Consider the following 24,084-nt stretch of genomic DNA (forward strand, 5'->3'; position numbering starts at 1 on the left):
AGGCGTGAGCCACTGCACCGGGCCTGACCAGGCTAGTCTTGATCTGCAGGACTCAAGTGATCCTCCTGCCTCAGCCTCCCAAAGTGCTGGGATTACAGGTGTGAGCCGCTGCGCCTGGCCTCAGATTGCTTTTTAAGAAATGATTGAATAGTAATACCACCAGATCAGACATCAGAAGATGTGAGCTCTGGTTGTTGCAAAATGCAATATGGCATGTAAACTTCTAAGTCATACTGGATTCCTTGAGCTGGCTCCTAGTTGACTTCCCAATTTTTAACTCCTTCAACTTTATTCTCAACTAAAAATTGCTATCATAACACCAGAAATTGCAGTCTATTATGTTTTACAGAAAATGATAGTAAGGTTTCAAAAATAACAAGAGGATGGAGTCAGGTATGAATACAGTGGATTGGAGAAAAGACTACAAATGTGAAGAGATGCTTATAGCTTAGGTCTCTTCCAATTCAGAAATGATCATATGCCACAGACATGTTTGCCCTCCTCCCCTTTCAATAAGTCCTAATTTATTACACAATTTTTATAACTACAGGTAAAGAAAAGGCTTTATAATGTGGCTTAAAAGCATGGGTTTTGGAGTCACAGAGATGCACATTTCAATTCTGACCCTACTATTTATTAGCTGTGTAACCTTTGACAAACTACTTACTTTCTCTAAGCCTGTTTCCCACTGGAAATGTGAATAATAATTATTTCACAGGGTTGTTTACAGAACTAAATGAGATATAAGTAAAGGGCTTATAATAGTATCTGGCACAGAGTAAGCCCTGCATAAATGGTAGTAGCTAGTACTATCATTTTGAAATAGCTAATCTCAAGAGAAAAAAAAAATCAACAATTAACGAAGAATCTAAACACTCTTCACAAAGTTTTATTCTTGAAGACAAGTTTTTAGAATGGTAAGCAATTCTGAGAGATGGTATGAGTTAATAGATGATTTTATGATAGGTTCATTGGTTAAAATGTAACAATATTCATAGGAAATATAAAATTGTCAATACACATAATTGACAGAAAAGTACAGAGAACAGCCTAACCTAACTATACCCACCATCGAACTCAGAAAAGTTCAACATTTTATAATACCTGCCTCAGCTTTTTAGAAAAGAAATAAAACAATATAGATGTAATTGCTTCCTTTAGGCTCCCTTTCATAAGCTTATCTCCTGCTGATCACCAGAGGTAGTCATTACCTCGAATTTGAATTTTTTCCTTCCCGTGTACGTTTTTATATCATAATTACATATGTATCAAGAAACAAAGCAACATGTTGTTTTGCATGCTTTCAAACTTCATATAAATATCATAATGTATACATTCATCTATAAGTTGCTTTTTATACTCAAACTTTGTTCAAGTTTATCTATTTTGATTCATAGTTCCTTTCACTTTATTTTAAAACTTTGTATAATATTCTACTGTATGAATATATCATTTTCTGTAAATCCATTCTCCATTGATAGATAACTGTTTCTTGTTTTTCACAATTTAAAAAATTCTGTAATTTTACACTTCACTTTATTGTGCTTTGCAGATATTGCTTTTTTTTTTTTTTTAAACAAGTTGAAGATTTGTGGCAACCCTGTGTGAAGTAAGTCTATTGGCCCCATTTTTCCAACAGCATGTGCTGATTTTGTCTCTGTGTCACATTTTGGTAATTTTTGAAATATTTCAAACTTCTTCACCATTATTACTCAGTGTTCACTTACCATTCTGAAACTCCTAGGGCCCTTAAGAATTATGCTAAATCTACTCTGGCTGTGCCCTATAAATGGAACAGCAAAGCCTGGATGATAGTACAACTGTTTACAACATGGTTTACTGAATATTTTAAGCCCACTATTGAGACCAACTGCTCAGAAAAAAACAAAACAAAACAAAACAAAAAACTTCTTTCAAAATACTGACATTGAACCTAGACACTTAAGAGCTCTGATGGAGATATACAAGGAGATTAATGTTGTTTTCAAGTCTCTTAACACAGCATCCATTTTGCAGCCCATGGATCAAGGAATAATTTTGACCTTCAAGTTTTATTATTTCACAAATATGTTTTGTAAGGCTGTAAGTGCCATAGACAGTGATTCTTCTGTTGTATCTGGACAAAGTCAACTGAAAACCCTCTGGAAAGGATTCACCATTCTAGATGCCACTAAGAACATTCATTATTTATGGGAAAGGTCAAAATATCCACATTAACAGGTGTTTGGAAGAAGCTGATTCCAACTCTCGTGGATGGCTTTGAGGAGTTCAAGACTTCAGTTGGAGGAAGTAACTGCAGATGTGGTAGAAATAGCAAGAGAAACAGGATTAGAAGTGGAGCCTGATGATGTGACTTGAACTGCTGCAAGTTTATGATAAAACTTGAATAGAGAATTTGCTTCTTATGGATGAGCAAAGAAAGTAGTTTCTTGGCTGGGCGTGGTGGCTCATGCCTGTAATCCCAGCACTTTGGGAGGCCAAGGCAGGCGGATTATGAGGTCAAGAGATCGAGACCATCCTAGCCAACATGGTGAAACTTGGTCTCTACTAAAAATACAAAAATTAGCTGGGCGTGGTGGCGCACACCTGTAGTCCCAGCTACTCGGGAGGCTGAGGCAGGAGAATCACTAGAACCCAGGAGGCAGAGGTTGCAATGAGCTGAGATCACACCACTGCATTCTAGCCTGGTGACAAAGTGAGATTCGGTCTCAAAAAATAAATAAATTTTTAAAATTTTTTTAAAAAGTGGTTTCTTGAGATGGAACCTACTCCTGGTGAAAATACTATGAACATTTTTATAACAACAAAGGACTCAGAATATTACATCAACTTAGTCGATAAAGCGGTGGCAGAGTTTGAGAGGATTGACTCTAATACTGAAATAATTTCTACTGTGGGTAAAGTGCTATCAAACAACATCACCAGCTACACAGAAATCTTTCATAAAAGAAAAGAGCCAACAGCTGTGCCAAACCCCATTGTTGCTTATTTTTTAAACTGCCAGTCACCCCAACCTTCGGCAGCTATCAACATCAAGACAAGACCCTTCACCAGCTGAAAGATTATGACTCACTGAAGGCTAAGATGATCATTAGCACTATTTTAGCCGTATTTCTAAATTTAGGTATGTATGTTCTTTTAGACATAATGCTATTGCATGTTTACAAGACCACAGGATAGTGTAAACATAACTTTTATATGCACTATAAGCCAAAAAAATACTGACTTGCTTTATTGTGATATTCACTTTATTGCAGTAGTCTGAAACCTAAGCCACAAGATCTGTATAACTTAGTGTGCACATATGCATGAATATTTTTTAGAGCATGTAAACTACCAGGGGAAGTTGGTTTCCAAAGTGGTTATATCAATTTATATACTTAGCAGCAGTGATTTTTCCCAGTTGTCCACTTCCTTGTCAACAATTTGATACTATCAGACTTAAAATTTGTTAGCCTGATATTGTGAGACTATGCCAGTGTTATTTTTATATGTATTTCCCTGATTACTAGTAACGTTGAGAATCTACTTATATGGTTATGGGCCATTTATTTGTATCTTCTCTTCTGAGAATTGTTTATTAATAGCTTTTGACCATTTCTGTTAGCTTGTCTTTACATGTTAAATTGATAGTTTTTAAAAATAGCTTTATTGAGATATAATTCATACACATTCACTTCACCCATTTATTGGGCAAAATTAGATGATTTTTAGTTTAACGGAATTGTGCAACTATCTTCATAATCTATTTCAGAATATTTTTATTACCCCCTCAAAGAAATCACACACTCTTCAGCTATTACCTCCCAAATCTCTAAACCCCCTCAGCCCTAGGCAACCATGAATCTACTTTTTGTCTCCATGGATTTGCCTATTCTGGATATTACATGTAAATGGAATCATACAATATGTAGTCTTTTGTGACTGGCTTCTTGTGTTCAGCGTAACATTTTCAAAGTTCATCCATGTTGTAGCATGTTTCAACACTCCCTTTTAGTTTTTTTATATTGTGGTAAAATATACACATGAAAATTACCATTTTAGCCATTTCTAAGTGTACAATTAAGTGGCATTAACAGACAATGTTGTGCAACTGTCCATTTCCAGATCTGAACTATTCTATCATCCCAAACTGAAACTCTATCCATTAAACAGTAACTGATCATTGCCTCTTCCCCATAACCCTTGGTAACTTCTATTTTCTGTCTCTATTTAAATTTGACTACTCTTGTTACCTCATATTAGTGGAAACATACAATATTTGTCCTTTTGTGTCTGGCTTATTTTATTAGCATAATGTTTCCAAGGTTCACCCATGTTGTAGCATGTATTGAAATTTCATCCCTTTTTAAGCTGAATTATATTCTACTGTATATTCTACTGTAATGTATTTACCACGTTTTATAATTTAACCATTCATCTGTTGATGGACATGTGGGTTGTTCCCAGCTTTTGGCTATTGTGGATAATGCTGCTATGAATGTTGGCATACAATTATATAATTGAATCACTGCTTTCAGTTCTTTTGGGTATATATCTAGGAGTGAAATTTTTGGATCATATGGTAATTCTACGTTTAACTTTTTGAGAAACCAGCAAACTATTTTCCAAGCAGTTGCTCCATTTTATATTTCTATCAGCAAAATATGAGGATCTCAGTTTCTCCACATCTTCATCAACACTTGTTACTTTCCCTTTTTTATTTTAATTTTAGACATCTTAGTATATGTGAAGTGGTACTGCATCAAGTTTTTTCTTTTAGAGATACGGTCTAACCTTGTCACCCAGGCTGGAGTGCAATCATGTGATCATGGCTCACTGCAGCCTCAACCTCCTGCGCTCAAGCAATCCTCCCACCTCAGCCGCCCGAGTAGCTGGGACCATAGGCGCACACCACCATCCTGGGCAAATTTTCTAATTTTTGTAAAGACAAGGTCTCACTATGTTGCCCAGGCTTTATAGTGGTTTTGATTTGCATTTCCCTAATTTCTAATGAAGCTGAGCATCTTCTAATGTACCATGTTGGCCATTTATATATCTTCCTTGGAGAAATATCTATTCAAATCCTTTGCCCGTTTTTTAAATTGGGTTATCTTTTTGTTATATACACTGAATACTAGACTCTTATCAGAAATATCATTTGCAAGTATGTTTTCCCTTTCTGTAGGCTGTCTTTTGCTTTCTTGATGGTGTACTTTGAAACACAGAGTTTTTAATTTTGAAGAAGTCCAAATCATCTACTTTTTCTTTTATAGCTTGTGCTTTTGCATTATCTAAGTATCCTTTGCCAAATCCAAGGTAATGAGGATTCAGACCTGTTTTCTTCCAAGAGTTTTATAGCTTTAGATCCTACATTGTCTTTGATCCATTTTGAGTTAATTTTTGGATACGGTACAGGGTTCCAACTTCATTCATTTGTGCTTCTCTTATAACTATGGTGTCTTTTCTTGAATAGAAGTTTTAAAACGTAATCTCTTCCTTTCTGGTTTGCTCTATGTGTTAAGAAATCTTCCTATGTCAAAGTCATATAAATATATTCTCCTATATTTTCTTTTGAAGTTCTACTCTTCATTTTTAGATTTTTAATATGTTGAGTACTTTCTGTGAATTATATGTGTTATGGAACGAATTTTTTTCCATATAACCAGGTTTGACTCATTATCATTTATTAATGAATTCATTCTTTCTCTACTGATTAATGTAATATCTGTCACATATCAGGAGAATATATGTATATATTTTTTTCAGGGTTCTTTGTTCTGTTACCTAATTGTTACCTGCACCAATACTACACTCTTGTTTACTCCGGCTTCATAATAAGTCTTAGTATGTGGCAAGACTTTATCTAACATGTATTTTATCTAACAAGTACTTGAGGGGACAAGAACAAGTCCCCTCAACTTGTTCTTCCTCAATATTGTTATTTTTGCTTCTCATTCTTAACATGTGAATTTTAGGATCAGCTTGCTATGCACTAAATTTGTAGATTATTTGGGGGACAACTGGTATCATTACAGTACTGAGTCTTTCCATCCATGAACACAGTATATATTTCCATTTATTCAGATCTTCCTTATGAATCTAATTTTATTTTATTTTATTTTATTGAGATGGAGTCTCACTCTCTCACTGGGGCTGGAGTGCAGTGGCATAATCTCGGCTCATTGCAACCTCTGCCTCCGGGGTTCAAGCGATTCTCCTGCCTCAGCCTCCTGAGTAGCTGAGATTACAGGTGCCCACTCAGCTAATTTTTTGTATTTTTAGTAAAGATGGGGTTTCATCATGTTGACCAGACTGGTCTCGAACTCCTGACCTCGTGATTCGCCTGCCTCAACCTCCCAAAGTGCTGGGATTACAGGAGTAAGCCACCGTGCCCAGCTAATTTTATGATTTTTTTTTTTTTAAAGCAAAGGTCTTGTATTTAGTCAGGTTTATTTCCAGGTACTTTATAGTCTTATCTCTATAGTGAAAAAAGTCTTTAAAAATATTATATATTCAATAGACTATAACTTAGCACAGTAATGCTACCAATTTTTACAGGCTGATCTTTTATCCAACAGCTATAATGAGCTTGCCAACTAGTTTAATACTATATAAATTTACTTGGGTTTGCTATATAGATAATTATATTAACTAAAAATAGGACAATTTTGTCTTGCCTATTCCTTTTCTGTCTTTTTGTATTGGGCAGTACTCACTGTTAGAGTGCTGAATAGAAGTGGTGATGGTGGTATTCTTTTCTAGTTTCTTAGTTTTGCTATAGTTTAACCACTATTATATCTCTTACAGACTTTTAGTAAATATCCTTTATTAGGTTAAGAAAGTTGCCTTCTATTCCTTGTTTGCTTGACATTTTAAAGAAATTTATGAATGAATGTTTAATTTTATGAAACCCTTTTTCTTGAGATTTTAATCTGCTAAAGTAGAATACTACATTAAAACTTTTTAAAATGTCAAACCACATAAGAATAAACATCATAAGATATATCATATTTGGACATATGTTTTACTGTATCATAAACTGATTTTTCATCGCCAGTTTTGTTAATACCCGAGAATGTCTCATAGTTTTTTCTTGTATCGTCGTTATCTAGTTTTGATAATGTATTCATACAATCCTGATAAAAACTTAAGTTACCCTTCATGTCTCAATTCATTGGAACAATTTGCAAAAGAGTAAGATTAACTGTTTCCTGAAGATTGGCAAAACTCATTGTCATATGCTGTCTTCTGTTGCTATAACTGAATACCTGAGACTGGGTAATTCATAAAGAAATTTATTTACCACAGTTTTGGAGGCTAGAAGTTCAAGACAGGCAGGTACATCTGGTGAGGGCTTTCTTGCTGGTAGGGACTCTGCAAAGTCCTGAGGTGGTGCAGGGCACAGCAAGGGGACTACCGCATGTCAGCTCAGGTCTCTTCCTCTTTTTATAAAGACAGACCTGCCATCATGGGGTCCACACCCTGATGACCTTATCTAATCCTAATTACCTCCACAGGCCCCACCTCCAATCAATATATATAGTTGGAGATTAAACTTCCAATACATAAAATATGAGGACACATTCAAACCATAGCATTCACAACACCTGGTCTATGCTGCAAGTCATTTGTTAAAACATATTTTGACTATTCATTTTTGAATGCTTTTTAACTTAGGACATTGATGCTGCTCTTTTATATAATTTTAAAGGTTATGTCATTACAGTTCTTAAACATTTTGAAGTGGATCTTAGTGTTCTTCCATGATTTAAAAAACAGGCTTGGTACGGTGGCTCACATATGTAATCCCAGCACTTTGGGAGGCCGAGGCAGGTAGATCACTTGAGGCCAAGTGTTCGAGACCAGCCTAGCCATCATGGCAAAACCTCGTCTCTACTAAAAACACAAAAATTAGCTGAAAGTGGTGGCACAGTAATCCCAACTATTGGGGTGGCTGAAGCATGAGAATTGCTTGAACCTGGGAGGCGGAGGTTGCAGAGAGCTGAGATCCCATCTAGTATTTGTGTTTCCTTTTCCCGTTGATCAGCCATGAGATCTTTTGTTATATCAATTTCTAATTCACGAATTCTGTTCCGTTACTTCCTTACATATTATTCTCTTAGGTGTATCCTGTTCTCTTGTTTCTTGGGTTGAAAGCTTAACTCATTCATTTTTAATTATTACTATTTTTTCAAAAAACGTGTAAAACTGTAAGCTTCTCTCTGCAAAATTTATGTTGAAACTTAATCCTCAAGGCAACAGTATTTAGATATATTTAGATATATACAGCTGACCTTTGAACCACCCATGGGTTAGACTTGCACGGATCCACTTATATGCAGATGTTTTTCAACCAAATGAGGATCAAAAATACAGTATCTGTGGGATGTGAAACCCTTGTACACTGAGGGCTGGCTTTTTGTATATATGGGTTCCACAGGGCCTATGCAAGTTTTGCAGGGCTGATGTGGAACTTGAGCATGTGTGGATTTGGGTATCTACAGGGAGTCCTAAAACCAATTCCCCACATATACTGAGGGATGACTGTGTGTACACACACACACACACACACACACACACACACACACTCTGTTGTCCCTTGTATCGGTGAGGGATTGATTATAGGATCCCATGCAGATACCAAAATCTAGGGATGCTCAAGTCCCTGATATAAAATAGTATATTTGCATGTAACCTTCAGAGGATCCCTGTGTTACTATGTAAAGAGTTGTTATACTGTATTGTTTAGGGTATTGTAATGTACCCTGATGTAATGTATTCTAATGTGCTCAACATTATGTTAGTAGAGCTACAATTATGCCAGTTATGCTTTTTTTCCCAAAAAAATATTTTCAATCCACAGTTGGTTGAATCCACAGATGTGGACGCCATGGATATGGAGGGTTGAGTGTGAGTGTGAGAGAGGCAGAGAGAGAGAGAGTGTGTGTGTGTGTGTGTGTGTGTGTAAAATCAAATGTGTTAGTCTAATCTCCTGTAGTCTAATCTTTTTTCTGTTTGATCTGTTAATTTCTGATGGAGATGTGTTAAAATTTCCTATAATAGCAATTTTTTTTAGTTTCTTGTAATTCTGTCAGTTTCTACTGCTTATATTTTGAGGCTTTATAATCAGATGCATACACATTAATGGTTGTTATACCTTCATGATAGTATCCCTTTTACTATTAGGAAGTGTTTCTCTTTTTTCCTCCTCAGTGCTTACTTTGTGTAATTTTATCAGTTAATCTGAATTAATATTGGTATACAGGTTTGATAAGTTTTTATATGTTACGATTTTTCATCCCTTTATCTTTTTTTTTTTTTTTTTTTTTTTTTTTTGAGACGGAGTCTTCCTCGGTAGCCCGGGCTGGAGTGCAGTGGCCGGATCTCAGCTCACTGCAAGCTCCGCCTCCCGGGTTTACGCCATTCTCCTGCCTCAGCCTCCCAAGTAGCTGGGACTACAGGCGCCCGCCACCTCGCCCGGCTAGTTTTTTGTATTTTTAGTAGAGACGGGGTTTCACGGTGTTAGCCAGGATGGTCTCGATCTCCTGACCTCATGATCCGCCCGTCTCGGCCTCCCAAAGTGCTGGGATTACAGGCTTGAGCCACCGCGCCCGGCCCATCCCTTTATCTTAAAATATTTCTGTGGTTCTGTTTTAAGAACATCTTTTATAAGATGCATAAAGTAGATTATTTATTTATTTATTTATTTGAGACGGAGTCTTGCTCTGTCACCCAGACTGGAGAGGAGTGGCATGGTCTAGGCTCACCACAACCTCCACCTCCTGGGTTCAAGAAATCTCCTGCCTCAGCCCCCTGAGTATCTAGGATTACAGGTGCACACCACCATGCCCAGCTAATTTTTGTATTTTTTTTTTTAGTAGAGACCGGGTTTCACCATGTTGGCCAGGCTGGTCTCAAACTCCTGACCTTGTGATCTACCTGCCTCGGCCTCCCAAAGTGCTGGCATTACAGGCGTGAGCCACTGCGCCAGGCCTAAAGTGAATTTTAAAAAATCAAATATAATTACTCTCTTTAAATAGGCTGAGTTTCATCAGTTTGTATATACTGAGTTACTAATGTAGTTGGATTTTTTTATATCATTTTATCTTCATTATCATTGTTTCTGTTTGCTTCATTTATTCTTTCCTATTATCAGTGAAAATGATAAAAAAAAATTACTATAGTTCCTTTTTCCCTATCTGTACATTATAAGCTACAGGTAGTATTACTGTTCTTTTGGTGATTTTCCTAATTTTTTAAAAAATAAATATGGCTATCTATAAATTTTTCAAGTTATTTTTCTATCACAAACACAAGTCCACTTTACATACATAGAATACAATACTCACTAATACATAGAAATATAGTTTAGTCTTTCCAAGACAAAAAACTTTAAAAATATTTTTAAAACTATTCAGCAATTCATTAAATTTATCAACACATTTTCTATTTATTTATTTAGAGACAGTGTCTCAGTCTGTCACCCAGGCTGGAGCACAATGGCATGATTTTGGCTCACTGAAACCTCAGCCTCCTGGGCGCAAGTGATCCTCCTACCTCAGTCTCCAGAGTAGCTGGGACTACAGGTGCACACCACCACACCTGGGTAATTTTGGTATTTTGTTTTGTAGAGACGGGGTTTCGCCATATTGCCCAGGCTGGTCTTGAATTCCTGAGCTCAAGTGATCTGCCCACCTTGGCCTCCTAAAGTGCTGGGATTACAGGTGCAAGCCACCGGCCTACACCTACCAATTTCTTTTTCATCATCAGTTTTTGTATTTCTTGACTTCCCTTTGAGTAAACCTTTCCTTCTTGCTAAAGAACGCCATCCAATGCATCTTATAATGAGTGTCTACAAGTAGTAAACGCTCTTGGTCGTTGTATGTTTGAAATGGTTTTTATTTATTCCTCACCTTTTCCTCATTTTTGATAAATTCAGGAATAACTTTACATAAAGTCTGTAATTTGATGACTTTTTATTGTATACAATGCATTTCTGTGACCACTACCCAGATAAAGAAATAGAACATTTCTAGCACCTCAGAAATCTCTGTCATTGTTTCCCAGTCAACCACTATTCTAATAATCTGTTTCCAAAGACACGTTTCTGAACTTCCTATATATCAATATAGTATGTACTTTGAGTCTTATTATACTCAATATTATGTTGTTGCTTTTATCAGCAGTTATTCTTTTTTATTGCCAGATAGCATTTTCTTGTGTGAATATACCACTAATTATCCATTATGAATAAACCTACCACAAACATTCTTAAATGTCTTTCAGTCAACATAAGCACTCATTTTTGTTTGATATACGCCCAAGAGTTAAAATGCTGGGTCATAGGGTACATTGTGTGCTTAGCTCTAGTAGATATGCCAAACAGTTTTCCAAAGTGGCTGTACCAAATTACACCCTAGCCCCAACCAGCAAGTAGACTTCCAACTACTCCACGGTTTCAAAATTCATTTCCTTGATTAATAACAATGTTGAGCATCTTTTTTTGTGTGTGAAGTACGTACTCAAGTCTTTTGCCTATTTTCTAAAAACAAAACAAAACCAAAAAACCCTGAAGTTTTAGTTACTGATTTGTAGGCATGTAGGAGTTATTTTGTTTTGGGGGTTTTTTGTTTTTTTTCAGAGTCTCGCTCTGTCGCCCAGGCTGGAGTACAGTGGTGTGATCTTGGCTCAATGCAACCTCTACCTCCTGAGTTCAAGCAATTCTCCTGCCTCAGATTCCCAAGTAACTGGGATTACAGACATGCACCACTATGCCTGCCTAATTTTGTATTTTTAGTAGAGATGGGGTTTCACCATGTTGGCCAGGCTCGTCTCAAACTCCGGACCTCAAGTGATCCACTGGCCTCGGCCTCCCAAAGTGCTGGGATTATAGGTATGAGCTACTGTGCCCAGCCAGGAGTTCTTAATATATCCCAGATATGAGTCTTTCATTGACTACGCATATTACAAATATTATCTTCCAGTCTATAGCTTGCCTTTTCATTCTATTAATTTTGTCTTTTGATGAATGGATATTCTTACATCTAATGAAGTCCAGTTTATCAATTTTTTTCTTTCATGGTTAGTGCTTTTGTGTCCTGTTTAAGAAATCTTTGTATATTCCAAGGTCATGAAGAACACTTGTGTTTTCTTCTACAAACTTTATTATTTAAAAATTTGTCCTCATTCTTGAATAATACTGTAGTTAGATAGAAAATCCTATTTTACCTTAGTACTTTAAAGATATTACTCAACTGACTGTTAACCTCTGTTGTTAAAGAGAACCCTGCTGCCATTCTAATTATAGTTCCTTCACAAAATATTTTCTTTTCTGTTTTAACAGCTTAACAGTTTTTTTTTTGAGACAGAATCTTGCTCTGTCGCCCAGGCTGGAGTGCAATGGCGCAATCTCAGCTCACTGCAAGCTCTGCCTCCCGGGTTCACGCCATCCTCCTGCCTCAGTCTCCCATGTCTTAACAGCTTTTAAGATTTTCTCTTTTTTTCCCTTAAGACCAAGTCTTGCTCTGTCACCCAGTCTGGTGAAACCACCCAGTCTGGAGTACAGTGGCACAAACTCAGCTCACTGCAACCTCTGCCTCCCAGATTCAAGCAATTCTCGTGTCTCAGCCTCCTGAGTAGCTCAGATTACAGGCTCCCGCCACCACGCCTGGCTAATTTTTGTATTTTTTAGTAGAGATGGTGTTTCACCATGTTGGCCAGGCTGGTCTCGAACTCTTGACTTCAAGCAATCCATCTGCCTCAGTCTCCCAAAGTGCTGGGATTACAGGCACCAGCCACTGCGCCCAACCCAAGATTTTCTCTTTATCTTTGATGTTCTGTAGTTTCACTGCCATGTTTTCAGCTGTGTGTTTATTTTTATTTATCATGAACAATATTTGGAATTCATTTTTGATGTGGGAACTAATGTCCTCATTCTTGAAAATTACCCATTTTTATGTTTTCAAATATTGTTTCTCCATCACTCTTTGTCTGGAACTCCTATTAGATGTATACTAAGCCTCTCAGCTTATCCTTATTACTTTTTTTTGAGATACAGTCTTGCTCTGTCACTGGAGTGCAGTGGTGCGATCTCGGCTCACTGCAACCTCCACCTCCTGGGTTCAAGCAATTCTCCTGCCTCAGCATCCCAAGTAGCTGGGATTACAGACATGCACCACCATGCCCGGCTAATTTTTGTATATTTAGTAGAGATAGGGTTTCACCATATTGGCCAGGCTGGTCTTGAACTCCTGACCTCAGGTGATCTGCCCGCCTCGGCCTCCCAAAGTGCTGGGATTACAGGCGTGAGCCACAGTGCCCGGCTATGCTTATTACTTTCAATTGGTCTTTCATATTTCTTATCTTCGTCTGTGTGTCACATTCTCAGTGAAGTCCTCAATTCCATCTTCCAATTTACTAATTTTATACTTGAACTGGGTCCAGCAAATGTTGTACTATGTAAGTTATTTCAATGCTTGTATAATATATTTAATTCTCAAAATCTCTGTCTTTTGATATCTAGAAATCTGCTCATTTCCTTTCCACCTATTTTTGTTTCACAATATCTTCTTTATAAATGGATCATATTCCTTCACTTAGCTCTTTCAGCATCCTAAACTTTTAAACTTTTTGTATGTCTATTATACAAAATCAATTTCATCTGGAATAAATTCATGTTGTAATTGTTGATTTTATTATCATTCTCAGAATTAGAATTTGCCTTGTTTTTTGGAATTTTGTATTATATGCTTCTTGGTGGGAGACTTAATGTTTTGTTTCCTTTTTTTCTCCCATTCCTTTATGATCACTCTTCCAAACCAGAACCTACTCTTAAAATGACTTTGAGGGTTCAGGCTTCATATTAGCTTAATGCTGTAGGAAACTTTGTTAAGTTATTATTGTAAGGCAACGTTTTTGTCTCCTCACATCAAGTCCACAACTTTTTAGAAAACTTTACTGTAGATACCATGTTGACAGATTTTCCTAGCATCCTATTATAAGGAGGGACTTGAGCAAGAAGTCTTGCTCTGGCTTTCATGGAACACATTTGAAACAATTCACTGTCCTTAAGAGCCTAAACACCCAGATACCAGAGCTCACTACCTTGAATGTCTATTCCATTCCTGATCTTGTTTTCAAGTCTAGTATATATATTCCACATTTTTCTTTTTATACTTTATTACTTATGTGTGTTTGGAGCAGGAATGAAGGGGCTATGGTGATGCTTGAACTTACCATTCTATTTTGCCTGAAAGTCTTAATTAAAAAAAAAAATTTTACAAGCTCAATGCTGTATCATAATGAGTGAGATTTTAGAATGAGAACACAGCAAACGCTAGAAACCTCAGAACGACTCTTAATGCTAACTTATTAGGACTGACTCATGTATTTTAGCATTTGAAATATCTGAGGAGTTAATTTGAAATATCTGAGGAGTTAATATCTTTCTATCTCATGGTATCTCAATCATCCAGATCCTGGACCCTACTGTCCTATTTACTTCATTCCTATTCTAAATAATAATGTAGTTATCACATACTGAGTAAGCTTACTATGTGAAGGTAGATAGGTAAATACTTCAGATAGGTTATTTAATTTTTCATGAAAATCCTAGTATTACAGATCGAGTATCTCTTACCCAAAATGAAGTGTTTAAGATTTCAGATTTTGGATTATTTGTATTATACCTACTGCTTCAGCATCCCGAGTCTGAAAATCCCAAATCTGAAATGCTCCAATGAGCATTTCCTTGGAGCATCATGGGTTTCAGATTTTGAAGCATTTCAGATTTGGGATGTTTGGATTAGGAATATTCAACCTATATTAAAATTCTTATTTTACAAATAAAGATATGGAGGTTTAAAGAAATGAAGTAACTTGCCACTGGTCACACAACTAATAAGCAGCAGAGCTTAGACTGGAACACAAGTAATCTGACTTCAGGTGCAAGTTCTGTGGTCTCTTCCTTAATAGTCATTCATTGACTTTTCTTAACCTTTTACAGTAGGCCATTGGGTGACAGCTGTTATACCTCCCCTTGGTGGTATCTGCTTTTCTATAATTAACAAGAGACCACTTTTTCTGTTTGGTAAGATAACAGAAACATATGTTGACAATGACCCTATGGAAAAGGAGCAATAACGGATAAGTAGTGAACAATTTGTATCTATGACTTTAGCTGGAAAGAAATAAGACTCTTAATTTTAACGTAAATGTAGGTTTTTATGTAGACTTTTTGGGTATATAATCGAAGTACTTACCTCTGCTAAGTCTTCAAAGCAGCTTCCTACTAGTGGATGGGGACTGCCTTCATCTGTCATTTCTACTGTATCTTCTATATGGCCCAGTAACTTTACACTAAGTTCATGTATATCTACTATACGACTAAATATATTTTCTACATCCTGTTTGGGGGAAAACACATAAATTCAGTGAGGCTGTATTATTATAATATTAAACAAATTTTGAGCCAATAAGTCATTTTATAATCACAAAATTTAACATGGCAGATACAGTGAAAAATGTTAATGATTTACAAATATGAATAAAAGACAATTCAAGAATTCCTTCTGCAAAGATGTACAACTTGCAAATACATTTCTCTAGGTCAGTGGTCTTGTAACTTTCTGGTCTCAGGACTCCTTCACACTCTTAAAAATTATTGAAGATTCTAAAAACCTTTTGTTTATAACTATGTATTTCAATGTTTACCATATTAGAAGTTAAAACCAAAATTTTAAAAAAATATTTAATTCATTAAAAATAATAAACCCATTATGTGTTAACAAAAATAGCACTTTTATAAAAAGTAGCCAAATTTTTTTTAAACCACAACAAAAAACATTCAGCAGAAGAATGGCAATGTTTTACATTTGCAAATCTCTTAACATAGTGTACTAGAAGACGGCAGGATTTTCATATCTATTTCTGCATACAATCTGTTGTGATACATTATTTCTAAGTATATGAAAAATATAGCTTTTCTGTGTAATTTTTCTATTGAGATAAAACTCATATACCATAAAATTTACTCGTTAAAAGTGTAGTTACTAGTCAATGGTTTCAATATTGGTTGTGCAGTCATCACCAGTATCAAATTCTAGAACATTTCATTACCATGAGAAGAAACCCTATGATTTTTTTGGAAGGTGAATAGCTAAATATCCGGTACAGTCACTCTCCATTCCTTCCCTCTCCCCAGTGCCTGGCAACCACTAATCTACTTTGTCTCTATGGATTTGCCTATTCTGGACTTTCCATATAAATAGAGTGACTATCCTTTTATGGTTCTTTACTAAAATTCAACAAATGATAGTTTCTTAAGGGTTAGTTGCAACATAGAATCTAAAACCATATCCATTTTGTACTTTAAATTAAAATTGGTTACTATTATTTGATTTCTTTTTTTATCAGTGACTATATTTATCAAGTCGACTTTGAGGCATGGTTTATATAAGAAACTCCTATTTTAAATGTTGTTTTGGTGAGATTTTGTGTAGTTATTCACCCTTCTAACCACCAGCACAATCAAGATACAGAACCTTTTCATCATCTTAACTTCTTAAGATGTGCCCCATTTCCATCAACCCTTACTAGGCCTCACTCCCAGGAAACCTGTGATCTCCTTTTTGTCTCTACAGAAATGTCTTTTCTAGAATATTAAATAAATGGAATCATATATTCTCTTTTGTGCCTAGTTTTTTGCTTATATTTTTGAGATGCACCCATGCTGTTGCATGCATAACTATTTCATTTTTTTTTTATTCCTCAGTAACATTCCACTGTATGGTCATACCACAGTTTGTTTATACATTCACCTGCTGATGGACATTTGAGTTGTTTCCAGTTTGGGGCTATTACAAATAAAGCTGCTATGAACATTCATGAACCAGTTTTGCATGGACATGTTTTCATTTCTTCTGGTTAAAAACCTAAGAGTAGAATTGCTGGGCAATATGGTTAGTTTATGTTTATTGTTATAGAGAACTGCCAAACTAGCCAGGCATGGTGGCTCACGCCTGTAATCCCAGCATTTTGGGATGCCGAGGCTGGTGGATCACTTAAGGTCAGTTTGAGACCAGCCTGGCCAACATGGTAAAACCCTGCCTCTACTAAAAACACAAAAATTAGTCAGGTGTGGTGGCACACACCTGTAATCCCAGCTACACGGGAGGCTGAGGCAGGAGAATGGATTGAACCCGGGAGGCAGAGGTTACAATGAGCCAAAATCGCACCCCTGCACTCCAGCCTGGGCAACAGAGCAAGACTACATCTCAAGAAAAAAAGAGAGAGAGAACTGCCAAACTGTTTTCCAAAATATGCCAGTTTACATTCTCAAGTAATGTGGGAATTTTATATTCCCACAAGCAGTTGCTCCATACCCATTTCAACTTTTGGTATTGTAAGTCATTTACATTTTAGCCTTTCTAATGAGAATGTAGTAGTATGTCATGGTTTTAACTTACATTTCTCTAATGATTAGTGATGCTGAACACCTTTTGATGTGCTTTTTGGCCATTTTGGTTCTTGATTTTTGTGTCCTCAGAAACCTTTGCCTCTTCTTTACTCTTTTTGTTAAGCAACTTTATTGAAACATTATTTAGAAACCATACAATGTATCCATTTAAAGTGAGTGATTTAATAGTCTTTAATATATTTACAGATTTGTACAACCATCACGATAATCTACTGCTTTATTTTTTAATGTTCACTCATTGCCACAGCTTGAGCCCAGTCCCAGCCTCTGTAGTGAGCACTGCTTCTCTATCAGTCATTTATGCCTGTGTGGCTACAGTTCCAGGAATTACCAGTGTGTAGCTCCTATGACAATCTCACCTGTTCTCACTCAGCATTTCTTCAGGACCCAGTTAGGTTAGTCTGATTACTACAGTAAGATCAGTAATCCTTTGTCTAAGTGTCAATGTTACTAGCTCCTTCCTTTGTGCTCCCAATACTACTGCTGTCATACTTCTAATAGGGTAATTACCACATTTTATTGCAATGTATAGTTTATATCTCTGTCTTGACTAAACTTAAGGAAAGGAACTGTTTCTTTTCTTTTTTTTTTTTTTGAGACGGAGTCTCGCTCTGTTGACCAGGTTGGAGTGCAATGGCGCAATCTCGGCTCATTGCAAGCTCCGCCTCCAGGGTTCACGCCATTCTCCTGCCTCAGTCTCCCGAGTAGCTGGGATTACAGGCGCCCACCACCACGCCCGGCTAATTTTTTGTATTTTTAGTAGAGATGGGGTTTCACCATGTTAGCCAGGATGGTCTCGATCTCCTGACTTCGTGATCCGCCCACCTTGGCCTCCCAAAGTGCTGGGATTAGAGGCGTGAGCCACCGCGCCCAGCAGAACTGTTTCTTATTCATCTTTGAATCCCTGCTGCCAAGCATGGTACCTGACAATACAGTTGGCATTGATGAAGTGTAGGCTGAATGATTCAAATGACTCAAACAAAAATATCTTCCACCTAAACAAGAAGCTTTATCCTTTGGAGGACATGGACAATTCTGTGAATTCATTTTCACTTACATAATCAGTCTACTTTGTATTTTGTCTCTTAATTTCTGATGTTAAATCTCTTGAAACTGTTATAGCACTTTGTGATCATGAATTAAGTACCACAACTTAAAAAAATTAACAAATTAGTAATCATGAACTATACAACTTCAAATTTGAAGTGGTCATGCAAATTTCAGAACACATCCAATGACAGGCATATATACAATGATACTTACATTAGCTGAAAACAATTTTGAATTGGAGACAAAGGGCTCTCTAAAAACTTTTATAATTAGATTTAGTTCCCTTATATATTGTCGAATTTCTGCCATAAATGCTTTTACCAAATCATAGTAAGTTTGTTCTCCTGAGGTGGAAGGCTCTTCATCAGTTAAAGATAATATATTAATATCTTCTACATCTTGATGAAACATATCCATCAATACCTATATAGTCAGAGATATAAAAAAATAAAATACGAAGCTTTCGTCAAATTTGACGTGAAATGATTTAAGTTCTCTGAATAAAGTTCTTAAATGATAAAAAAGCAAACAAGCAAATTTCTCCTCTTGGATATATTGCCAGCATTCCTCCACAGCTTCTCTAAAACAGAATTCAACATCTGATATCACTTACTACACTCCTCCAAGTTCTCTATCACTACTAGTATTCATCTGTCTGTCTCTCTTGTTAACCTATTACTTCCAATGTGTTTCCAGATCCTGTCTTTAATTTCTCTGACTTGGTTTTCTCTGTTTTATACCCTGCCAACATCATTTTATTCCATGGCCTCAGTATCTCATATTTAAATAATTTTTATAGCCTTCTATTTGGCCTATTTTCCTACATTTGTTGGGAACTGGTCAAAATAAGCTTTTATTTTCTGCAAGAAGTCTACTGTTACTAATCTTGCTAGAACACATCTTTCCCCTTCTTGCGAACTTCTACAGCATCATATCTCTATAACACAATAAAATAATATTTTATCTTGCGTGCTTTCTGATTGTTTCATGTATGTAAGTACAACTTCATCAACTCTGAAGCCTTGTTTTATATATACTTCTCTTGCGTCTCCTGCCTGTGTTAACATGTAGTAGGTATTCAAAAATATTTTATTTATCTGCCTTCATTAAAAAGCATCAAGTATTTCATATTCGTCTAGATAGTAATTTTTTAAAACTAAATACTTATTCATTTAAAAATACCCAAACATTTGAAATTCTTCTTCAAATCAGGTGGGTTTTTTCACTCTATATGGCCACATTCTCAAAGAACAAATACTAAAACATAATTTAGTGGAATCAGTAATCAGAAATAATATTCCAAATCAGTAAGAGTATAATGAGGAAAATGGAATGAAATGCTTCAACAGAAAATATTTTCCTTTCTGCAAAGTTGTTTCCGTAAAATGAACATCCTTAGGTAATGACGAAAAGCTTTAAACTCAGAGAGACCTGGAGTTCAAGTCTAGGCTTTGAAACTTCTCAGAAAATTCTGGACCAATTTCTTTATCCCTGTGAATTTCAGTCTCCTTTTTATAAAATGTAGATAAGATCACTCACCTTAGAGGAATATCATAAGGACCAATGGAGATACGCCACATAGATACCTAAACTTCAGTAAGTGTTTGCTCTTATTATTATTGTAAAACCACAAAGTAGTATCTGAAGAAAGCTAGGTGCCAAAGTAAAACTATCGTTTTGAGGTTTTACATTTTGAAAAATTGTTTTTAAGTAAATCCATAACCTTATAAATCTTTCAATCCAAATAAATTTTAACAAATTTACGGCCGGGCGCGGTGGCTCAAGCCTGTAATCCCAGCACTTTGGGAGGCCGAGACAGGCGGATCACGAGGTCAGGAGATCGAGACCATCCTGGCTAACACGGTGAAACCCCGTCTCTACTAAAAAAATACAAAAAATTAGGCGGGCGCCTGTAGTCCCAGCTACTCCGGAGGCTGAGGCAGCGTAAACCCGGGAAGCGGAGCTTGCAGTGAGCTGAGATCCGGCCACTGCACTCCAGCCGGGGCGACAGAGCGAGTCTCCGTCTCAAAAAAAAAAAAAAAAAAAAAGAAAAAGAAATTTACTATTTGCCAGGCGCGGTGGCTCACGCCTGTAATTCCAGCACTTTCGGAGGCTGAGGCAGTCAGGAGTTTGAGATCAGCCCGACAAACATGGTGAAACCCTGTCTCTACTAAAAACAAACAAAAAAAATAAGTCAGCCATGGTGGCATGTGCCTGTAATCCCAGCTACTCAGGAGGCTGAGGCAGGAGAATCGCCTGAATCCAGAAGGCGGAGGTTGCAGTGAGCCAAGATTGTGCCACTGCACTCCAGCCTGGGCGACAGAGCGAGAGTCCATCTCAAAAAAAGAAAAGAAAAAAGAAATTAACTATTAAGAGATTACTCTAATTAACCCTAGTTGCAACAGCACAGAAGAAAAAAACTGCATGACATATAAACACATTTTAATATCATATATCTAATATCTTATTTCTATAAAGTGGTATCTTGAATCCCTGCTATTAGGTTACTGGAGATATTCCCCAACACGTAGTACAATTTTATTCTACATGAATAGTATGTTAGCATTTAATAAGTCATAAAAAGAAACTTAAGAAAAAAATATAAAAGCTCAGTTTCCTACCTTGTCAGCACACATTGCCACTTTAATATCTTGTTTTGTAATTTCATAATGCCGTATATTTCTTACATAATTCCCAACCAGCTTTAAAATGTCTGCAGAAATGTATTCTAAGACTGCTACTATGTAAACAGAAACCTGATGGTCAATTTTATAACCTAGGACCTCCTGCAAAATTAAAAGAAAAGTATGTTTAAACATCATATACTGTAAATTTAACACACTGATTAAAAATAAAAAACATATTTGCAACTTAGCTTACACTTTTTTCCTGAGGCCTGTGCTTACCAACAATATTTAATTTTAAGTGGTTCAACAATGAATAATATATGTATTACTATTGAAAATATAAGCTAAGACAAGGCAAGGCAAAATTACCTCTAATGATGTAAAATACTTAAGCAGCAGAGATTACAAACAGATAATCCCTAACCTATAAAGGAAGACCCAAGTTTGGAGAAGGGAGTAAATGCTCCTTGTTACCTAATTCGGAATACCTGGAAGTAACTACAACAAACAAGTTTTTTCTTTTACAAAAAATGAGAGTTAATATATTATTGGTATCTAGGAATCTCTACCAGGGTTATACTTTTATCTTTACCAAGGGAAGATGGGCTCCCCCAAACTATAGTGGGCACATTCCTGGTATAACCCTGGCAATTTCTATGAAAACAAAATTCATGTTATGTCCTACTGAATAATGGCTGCTGTTAAGAAAATGTTAAGGCCGGGCGCGGTGGCTCAAGCCTGTAATCCCAGCACTTTGGGAGGCCGAGACGGGCGGATCACGAGGTCAGGAGATCGAGACCATCCTGGCGAACACAGTGAAACCCCGTCTCTACTAAGAAATACAAAAAATAGCCGGGCGAGATGGCGGGCGCCTGTAGTCCCAGCTACTCGGGAGGCTGAGGCCGGAGAATGGCGTGAACCCGGGAGGCGGAGCCTGCAGTGAGCTGAGATCCGGCCACTGCACTCCAGCCTGGGCGACAGAGCGAGACTCCGTCTCAAAAAAAAAAAAAAAAAGAAAATGTTAAATAGCCCTAGTATTAGACTTCAAAGAGAATATGGGCTTTTGTGGGACTGGTCTGTTCATACAGAATAACAAAATCTATTTTCCAAACAACTCATTTAAGGGAAAAAAACAACAACTTTGAAATAAGAAGTTTGTTACAAACTGGAGACAGGCTGTATTTATCTTTTAGGGTATATAAAAACTATTAAATGTATCATGATAAAGGTGTATTAAAATAAATTGAAATGATATTCACAATTAGCACATAAAACTCAAAATCTAGGATTATTAACATAGTATTTATATACCTCAATTTAATTCTCTTAGAATACAATTCAATGTATGGCCAATGAAAATCATGAAGAGAATGATGAAGTAGTTTTCCATAAGGCAGATATTTCTATTCAAACAATTGAATGCAAAATACAATCTTAAACTCATTCAAGTGTTTAACTTTAAATTTTGGAAAACATCAAGCAAACCTGAACTTTCTGACACTATCACTTAGAGTCTTGTGAAGTTGGCCTAGAAGTTACTTAATCACTTTCTGCCTCTGTCACTTCATTTACAAACTATGGATAATAACAACTTTGTTGAGTAATAAAACTCAATGTATACAAGTATTAATATTTTGTCCATATTATAGTATGTACAAAATCGCTGGCATTTAAGTTTTCACTTATTATAATACCTATATTTTTGTTGTGAGAGATAACAGTAGTTCATTATATTAACTAAAATAGAAATAGCATTATTTGAGCTTCCAGCAATTTTTCTATTAGTTCCGTAGAGACTCAACTGACTTATTTATTTACATGGTAAATAGGACTGGAGAGTTTAGGTGATCTTTTTGTTCAGAGATTACACATAGCCTTATGGCCTTTTCACAGAGGTCTCTACACAAAGTATTAACATCAAAAGGATTTATAGGAACACAGGTCTCACCAAGAAGAGGAGTTTTATAAATTCTCTTTGTGGTCCTAATTACATCTGAGATAAACAAAATCCACAATAACTTTCTTAGTCCTCTCAACTTGCTTATTACTATTGATATGAAATTACTTTAAATCATGTTGCCCAGTTTATATTTTCTTATTATCATAGCATCCCTTCCCACCACATAAATCTCTGGAAAACTTAGAATGAGAGAATTTTACTCTTAAGTTGACTCAATTATCCATAAAATATATTCTTATTGTATAAAAATGGTGGGTTTTCTTTTTCCCTTAAAAGGCAAGAAGGCAGTATTTCAGCATTACCTTTAATAAAGGATGGATTTTTTCTACTGGGAGGGATAAAGGGTTTCTTCGCTTCCTCTTTTCAATAGCTGATTGGGCATCAGCTATTGCCCACTTATCAATTGGATGAGGGAAACTTTTTTGAACACGTTCCTTGGAAAATAGGAAAACAACAACTAAGCAAATATATTAAATAGTGCTCTTCACTTAAAATTTACTTTTAAAATCAAAGAATACCAAAAGTAGAGCTTTTCACATGTGGTATAATTTACATTACAAACATATTGAAACTAAGAGAAAACAGTAATTGTCAATGTATTAGTTCCTTAATTAGGCAATAAGAGACTAAACATTCTTTCTATTATCTAGGGGAAATATCACATCCTGAATTTCAACTTCACTGTGATAAAGCTAATTACAAGAATGAGTAGAAGCTACCTTAAATAGTACTTGTCTAAAATTTCAAGGAACAACACCCAAGATCAAGAAGTAAATATCTAAATCCAGTTCTCACTCGTCCTTACTTTCAGTACTAATTACATGCAGCATTTTTCAATTGGAAACCTCTATGAATATTCTTTATCCACCATGCAAAGGCACTTCAGAACTATTTACAAATCATGGAAAGCAACAGTTTGCATTGGTGACAGCAATTTTAATACACTGTAATTTCTTTAAAGTCCTCCCATAGTCATTCATTTTTAACAA

The 24,084-nt window shown here is 36.1% G+C and overlaps 1 protein-coding gene across 2 annotated transcripts in view; it reads right to left on the reverse strand.

Moving 5' to 3' along the window:
• SOS1 (SOS Ras/Rac guanine nucleotide exchange factor 1) overlaps window positions 1-24,084 on the reverse strand; it is a 146,875-nt gene that overhangs the window by 55,698 nt on the left and 67,093 nt on the right. For both annotated transcript variants that reach the window (XM_025354085.1, XM_025354086.1), the window contains exons 3-6: window positions 23,398-23,529; window positions 21,130-21,294; window positions 18,722-18,931; window positions 15,243-15,386 (exon numbers count right to left, since the gene is read on the reverse strand). In XM_025354085.1, coding sequence (XP_025209870.1) covers window positions 15,243-15,386; window positions 18,722-18,931; window positions 21,130-21,294; window positions 23,398-23,529 — 651 coding nt within the window. The remainder of the gene's footprint in view (window positions 1-15,242; window positions 15,387-18,721; window positions 18,932-21,129; window positions 21,295-23,397; window positions 23,530-24,084) is intronic.

The sequence above is a fragment of the Theropithecus gelada genome, chromosome 13 (genome assembly GCF_003255815.1).
Source record: "Theropithecus gelada isolate Dixy chromosome 13, Tgel_1.0, whole genome shotgun sequence".
In the NCBI taxonomy this organism is placed as follows: Eukaryota; Metazoa; Chordata; class Mammalia; order Primates; family Cercopithecidae; genus Theropithecus; species Theropithecus gelada.